We start from the raw sequence: 7,500 nt of genomic DNA, 5'->3' as shown, positions 1-7,500 counted from the left end.
GTAGACACACACATACATACACACGCACACATGTAATAAACAATCCTGCCTTCTGCCGAGCGGTGGACGGGACAATAAAAGACATATCGATGTAGAGAAAGCTGTAAGAACAACACCACAACTACCAAACGTAGATACACTGTTTGTGCCATCGGCCTCCACCTGAGCCTCCAAGTTTAACAAACACTATTTGGGATTTGAGTCTCATTACTTATGGTTGATATTTTCCTTTTGCTCCAAATCAAACTCCTCTAGTGAAGAGGCGTCATTAGCAGTGTTTTACATTGAAAGTAATGCTTTGGATGATCGAATTTGATATTTTAATATCAAACATTATTGCTAAATCTCAATTCATTGCGACTACTAGTAAAACAATGACATTAATGATTGCAGTGTTCTTTTATGGTGCCGTTTTAATTACTGTTGGCAACATGGTGTCGTTATATCTATAAAATGAGAAACAAAAGTAAATTATAGCCGGAAAACCTCAATTCACAGAATCTTATTATTATATAAGGATCTTTTATACCTGTAAAACACCACAACATTCCAAGGTCACCTCAATTTATAAAGACTGCCCCTGATGACATCAAATAGCATTATAGGAAGCCTGGTGTTGGCTTAGCGGTTAGGGTGCTGGCTTGGGATACTAGGATCCTGGGTTTGAATCCCGGTCGATCGCTGAATTAACACCAGGTGGGTTGACTCAGCCTGTCATCCTTCTGAGGTCAGCAAATTGAGTACCAGTTCACTGGTAATTCCCTGTGTGTCGCAAGAGACGACTAACAGGGTTGGTGGCAGGAAGGGCATCTGGCCATAAAACATTGCTTCAAAAAGGGGACCACAGTGTCCAAAAAAGGCCAACCCCTGCTCTGCAGGGGAAAATGGCCTCCGAAAGGTGGTTCTTCATGAAAGGCACTGTAGGATCCTTAGTGTCCACCAACTAATGCAAGCAGACCGGCTCCCAGGTTGGCATCCATACAAGAGACGGTGAACTTTGGGATGCATTTGCTGCCTGCAAAGTAGCAATCCCATAAATTTTAGTGGGGTTGAGAAGCCCCAGTGAGTTGCGCAATTTTTGCCCTCAGCTCTGTAAGAGTTTGTGGCCTTTGCTTAAATATTTCACTCTACAATTGATCACCAAAGAAAATAATTGCATGCATTTAAGTCAGGTTTATGAGTGTACCTTTCCATATTGTTACCTGTCCAGAAAGTAGAGATAATGTAGATGACCTTCAAAAATTCAACGTTAAAAGTGAAGCACAATTCTCACGTCATGGGTAAAGCTCTGATTCTGGGGAGTTGGACAGTTTGAACATGACTCTGGTGGAGTCATACCAAAGTGTTAAAAATGGTAGGTGCTGCTTCCTTGCTTGATGCTCATTTGAAGGATAGAGCACTAATGGCCTCTTCATTGTGTTCCCAAGTCTTCTGGGACAAAGCACGGTTAGGTTAACACAACGTTTGAATCTTGAACAGGTTCATAAGTTTCAAAAGTTTCTTAATGCTTATTACCTGAAGTGAGGCTGTGTTTTTAAAGTTGTTATCGCATGCAGACAGTAAAGTAGGTCAGATATCGTAAAAAGTTATAATACTGTCGTGACCAATCTTGTATTGATGGAGCCATGGTATGATCCATGGTATGATGAGACTGTTTTACTGCAATGAGCCAGGGAGGAATGTGGTTTGTAAAGTTTTGAATTGAGCTTGTAGTCCTTTTTGGGAGAAACTACCAACAGAAACGAAAGCAGAAATGACATTCAACGTATGTTTCGGTGAATCTACCATGTGTGCACTTGTGGTGCAGGACAGGAGCAATTCATATTGGAGACCAAATTCTGGCAATCGATGGCGTGAGTCTGCAAGGGCGACCATTGAGCGAAGCCATACACCTCCTTCAGCGAGCCGGAGAGACCGTTTGCCTGAATATTGTCAAACGGCGCTGGGGTAAGGATTGACAGCTGGGGCATTGCCAATGCCAAGGCAAACAACCAACAACAACGTACATTGCTTTCTGCCTTTTACCACCACCCCGTGAAGAAGGTCACATTAATGATATGGTCGACTGTGGATCGAACTTTGCGACACAGACAAATGAATCCCATGAGCACGACAAAGGAATACGTGATTAAGAATAAGTAGTTTTGGGGATACATGTCCTCAAAACAACCTTGTTTGGATGCTTAATGTATAAATGCTTTGCCGCTGATTTGAATAGTCTCATTGGCCATTCTGGCTTCGTCGGTCTGGACACTAATGGTGTGCGAGAAACACAGCCGCAGTTACAGATCGGTGTTTGATGTAACATTGAGCATCATTCCTCAGGAGAACATTTTCTTTCGCAAACTTTTGTTTCGCGCACAATGTTGAAAATACAAGAGAGAGAGGTTAAGCAGTTATACTGTGCAAGAAATACATTCCAGAGTGATGTATCGATTGAGAAATCAAGTTTAAGGTTAGGTGATGCTAACTTTTGAACTTTTGAACTTTTGACTTTTGAACTTTTGAACTTTTGACTTTTGAACTTTTGAACTTTTCTATCCTGAAAAGTCAATTTATTACATCTTCTCTATGACGTCCGCTTCTTCCCAGTTAGTGTTAAAGATTTCCAGATGATGTAATGGACAGTTGACTGCAATAATCATTGGTTAGTCTTTTTCTGATAAGTATTTAGATTTATCGGTTTGGATCATAAAAAAAAGTAAACATTTCATAAGAATCTCCTTTATCGGGGCATATCAAATCAGACAAAATGTCCTACAATTTGGTGCAATATATAGATCATGACAAATCGTCAAATTGTTCCTTTTGGTAACAAGTGAAAACATTAGCATTAAATGGTTTTATAAAGCAGGTGATCCATAGAATTGTTCTGACATTAACAGTTCAGTTAAATGAAGAAAGTAATTTATTATTCCCCTTTAGGTTTCATTAAACTTAAACCATATTCCGCAAGGATTTTCAGGACGGTGTTTAAAAGTGTATAAACGTCACGGGCATTAGTTGATTTAAGCATTCTGGAGGTCAATGGCACAGGGAATAAAAATTTAATGCTTTCTTTATAGCAGCACAGATCAAGAAGTGAAGCAGAGCAGAAGAAAATTAATGATTGTATTTATTGCATAAAAATGTAGGCAATTTATTTTGTTAAGAAGTAAAATGTAATATATGTACCGATATTCCATCGGAGTGGTGCAGAGGTAGCACATTGGCCTTTGAGCATTCTCATCCGAGTTTTATTCCAGACACTGACTTTCAATTCTGCGGTATTTCGAAGGCAGGGCGTTGCATTAATAATTGCACGTCCCTCGAATGTATGTTAAGCCGGGTGTCCTGTCTGCTAGCATTATTCCTTGTGAAAATCGAAGATTTTTCAAGTATATTGGTTGGTCTTGTGCATTATTCTGTATGTCTGTCTGTCTATCTGTCTTTTCTGTCTGTATGTATGCCAATCTCCTCCAGGTCACAATTCTAAACCGATCGTCATGAAACTTCACCAAGATATAGAGGTAGTCACAACTGAGAAGCCTATTGATTTTGAGGTCAAAGGTCATTTTGAGGTCAAATTTCTAAAATCGTCATATTTCATCTGATTGACGTTAAAGTTGAACAGCATGTGTATATCGAGTCACTGAATTGGGAAACCAACGATTTTTGAGGTCAAAAGTTCAAAGGTAAACTCAAGGCCAAACTGTTATAATCATCAATTTTCATCTGAAAAAGAATCAATTTTCATTTGATTGACCCGAGCTATGATTATGATTGTCAATTTTAATGTTAATGAAATGGACAATTTGATGTCTCCATGGCAACTTTTTTGGGGTGGGTGGGGTAGATTTTGCAAGTATCATGCTCTGCACAACGTCTTCATTGTTTAGTTTGTTAGTTAAAGTTAAACTTTGTTCCTTATAGTTGGAGTTAGTTACATTATTTGGTGAAAATATCCCATGATGTCCATCACGAAGAGTAGGCGAGTTATCCCCGGCACCTTAAACAACTTACAAATTCCCATGTCAGGCCTGGTCAGCCAATTCGTGAAAGACTTTGGCTAAAACCTCTTCCTGACTGACCTCCCAAGAAAGTGGAAAAAAATGGCACGCACTTCCCATTGATCAGGACTATTGCAACAAGTGCTGATATGGCACATGGATTCACAGTAACCATTCCAGTTGAGAGATGTTCCTTGTATATGATGTCACACAGGATGGCTTGCTAGCTCAACTCTCAGAGGGAATCACATCTGTGCTGTGATGGTCAGTTGTCCCCAACAGGAAAATGTTTAGAGTATGTATTTGGACCCTGTGGGCTGGGATGTTTGTTTTTATATGACATCTCTCTGGCCATTCTCAGAGAGCCTCCTCAGCGTCGACGTGTCTGGCATTTCACTCAGGCCAACTGGCATGGTCTTCAAGCAGCCATCAAACATCTCTACTGGTCTCCCATCTCTACTGCCTCTGATATCAACTCATCCTGGGAATTCTTCCAAAATAAACTGCTCTCTCATGCACAGATTTATCCCATCTCGTCTTCAGTTGTCATACCTGACCTCCCGTCCACGGTACACTGAATCTTGTGGTGAGGCAGTTGCCCTGAAACAACTTGCCTTTGCCTCCTGGAAGGCAAATCCAACGGAAGGCAATCTCGGTTCCTTTGGAGGTCCTCAATGTCAAACAGGAAATTAGAGCTGTCTCCCTTGACATATCACCTGCCCTCGATAGGGTCTGGCACCCCGCTCTGCTCAGCAAACTCTCCTCCGATGGTATCCATGGAAAGCTCCACACATGGCTTGTGTACTTCCTCTCCGGTCGCAGTCAATGTGTGACCCTGAATGGAATTCTCTCATCTCCCCTTCCTGTTCAGGCTGGAGTTCCCCAAGGCAGTGTTCTGGGTCCAGTGCTTTTTTGGTATTCATCAATGATCTCTCTGACTCTCTGGAAAATCCTCTCTATCTCTTTGCTGATGACTCCACTCTCTGCCATTCCATATCTCATCCCTCAGATAGGTAGTCTGCAGCCTCCTCACTCTCTGCAGACCTGGATAAAATCACAAACTGGTCAAACAAGTGGAACATGTCTTTCAATCCTGACAAATCTCACACTCTCACTATGTCTCTCTGAAAAGACCATCTGGAAAACTCTCCCATCTACTTTCTCAACAATCCTCTTCAAGAAGTTCTGTCACTCAAGCTTTAGGGTCTCACTATCTGCCATGATCTTTCCTGGGAAAACCAAATTTCAAATCTGGCCTCCAAAGCCAGTCGCCTCCTGGGCATCCTTCGTCGTGCGAAGTCCTTCCTTGGCACACCTGAGCTCCTCACCACATACAAAGCTTTCATCTGAAGCTTGATGGAATACTGCTCTTCCCTCTGGGCAGGTTCTTCTACCTCACACCTAGCTCGGCTTCACGCTGTAGAAACCAAAGCATTCAGAATCATTCGTATCTCCCGCGATGAAGCTGATTCTGAGGGCCTTTCACTCTCTCACCGCAGGCAGGTTGATGGTCTTTCTGTCTTCTACCGACTCCTCTCCGGCCTTGCTCCCCCAACTATGTCTGTGCTCAGTCCCCCAAATATTCCTTCAGGTTGCACAAGAACTGCCAGCAACCCTCTTCTGGTGAAACTGCCAAAATCAAGACTCTCTGCTCACCTTCACTCTTTCATTACTCTTTTCTCCCACCTCTGGAAAAAAACTCCCACACTCTCTTTAATTCCTCTCCTCCCTCCAAGTATTTAAAACAGCTGTTCACCACCATCTCTTATCTTCCCCCATCAAAAACCTTGATCTTTTCTACCCCCATTAATACACCACAAATCCACCTCTTTCAATCTCCGACTTCATTTATAAAATTCCTCGTGGTGTCATTTTGTTTTATACCGTGTACCCTTCCCTCCTCCCTCCCCCCAAACCACTTTCCTTCCACAGATCTCCCGATGTCCCTGTTCTCTACTGTTTTGCTTGTGTGCTTCCCTCTCTCTCCCCATCTTGTCTCCCCCTCCCATTATTATGTTTTATGTGTCCATTTTTTTTTTGTGTGTTTTATGTGCTGTGTGTTTACTGTGCTAGCTCTTACACGAGCCTCGATCTTGTATACAAAAAACAAAATCAAAACACTACCGGAGTACCCACCCTCTGGGTGGGTACAGTTTGTGCATTACTTGCTGCAAAAATATAGTCTGTGGTTTGCAAGGAGACCATAGCATAGGTGGTTGCCTGATGTACGCCTAAAAGGTTATAAATGGTCCAAAGGGCCTAAGGGTATAAAGGATGTGTTCCAATAGTAGTTAGGGTTTAAAGGGTGGCAGGGATTGAAAGGGTCTAAACTAAATGGTCTAATCTTTAAAACATGTAAATGCCTAAGGGGTCTGAATGTGTCTAAATGGATCTAAATTATCTAAAAAGGGTCTAAAAATGTCTTTGTGGTTGAAAGTTCTAAATGGTCAATGGTCTAATATTAACATGGCGAATGGTGTAAGCAGTCTAAATGGCGTTAAGGTCTCAGAATATAAGTGGTCTAAAGGGAGATAAAGGACTCAATGGTTTAAAGGTCTAAAGGGTCTGTGGTGTCTGGAGGTACTAGCGGCCTAAGGGGTATACGAGGTTTAAAGGGTAGAGGGGTCTAAAGGTGTCTAAATTGTCGAAAGGGTTTTAAAGGTAAAAGAGGGTCAAAAGGATCTTGGGGGTCTTAAGGGTTTTAGAGTTGTAAAGGATCAAATGGGGTCTTTGGGGGTCTAACAGAGTCTTTAGGGTCCAACATGGTATTTAGGGTCTGATGGGATTTTCGGGAGTCTTTGGGTTCTAAAAGGTCTATCGGGTCTTAGAGATCTTAGGGTTCTAATGGGTCTAATGGGGTCTATGGTGCTAAAGGGTCTATGGGTTCTCGCAGTGTCTATAGGGTCTACCAGGTCTAATGGGGTCTATGGGCTCTTCATGGTATAAGGGTTCTAATAGGGTCTATATGGTATCAAGGGCTCTAAAGGGTCCAACAGTTCTAATGGAGTCTACAGGGCTACAAGGTTTTAGGGGTCTTATGTGTCTAAGGTTTGTAAAATGTCTTAGGGGCCTTAGGGTGTCTTCAGGGTCTTGGGGTGGGTCTTATTGGTCTTAAGAGTCTTTAGGGATTTAGGGGTCTAAAGGGTCTTAGGGTGCTAAAGAGTCTTAGGGGTCCAAAGGGACATATAGCTCTAAAGGATCTTAAGGTTCTTATTAGTTCTACAAGGTGTTAGGGGTCTTATGGATCTTGGAGGGGGGGGGGGGGCTTAAAAAGTCTTTGGCACCTGAAGGATCTTGAGGGGTCTGAAGGATATTGATGGCCCTGGGGGTCCTGCAGGGTCTTCGGGATCTTAAAGCGTGTTTGGGGTCTATCAGGTCTCAAGGTACTTGTGTAAATTAGATATTTCTGCATTTCCTTTTTAATTATTTTGTAAAATTTTCTAAAAATATATACAGGGTGAGTCAAAAGTAGCGCCCGATTTCTGTTTATATATATATGGTGTATAAAAAT

The 7,500-nt window shown here is 42.0% G+C and overlaps 1 protein-coding gene across 1 annotated transcript in view; it reads left to right on the top strand.

Moving 5' to 3' along the window:
* LOC137436513 (glutamate receptor-interacting protein 2) overlaps positions 1-7,500 on the top strand; it is a 535,867-nt gene that overhangs the window by 469,195 nt on the left and 59,172 nt on the right. Inside the window, exon 17 of the mRNA XM_068130374.2 lies at positions 1,808-1,947. Within this exon, the coding sequence (XP_067986475.2) occupies positions 1,808-1,947 (140 nt within the window). The remainder of the gene's footprint in view (positions 1-1,807; positions 1,948-7,500) is intronic.

The sequence above is a fragment of the Myxine glutinosa genome, chromosome 11, assembly GCF_964187855.1.
Source record: "Myxine glutinosa chromosome 11, kmMyxGlut1.1, whole genome shotgun sequence".
Lineage (NCBI taxonomy): Eukaryota > Metazoa > Chordata > Myxini > Myxiniformes > Myxinidae > Myxine > Myxine glutinosa.
This window is presented reverse-complemented; position numbering and strand designations above follow the sequence as displayed.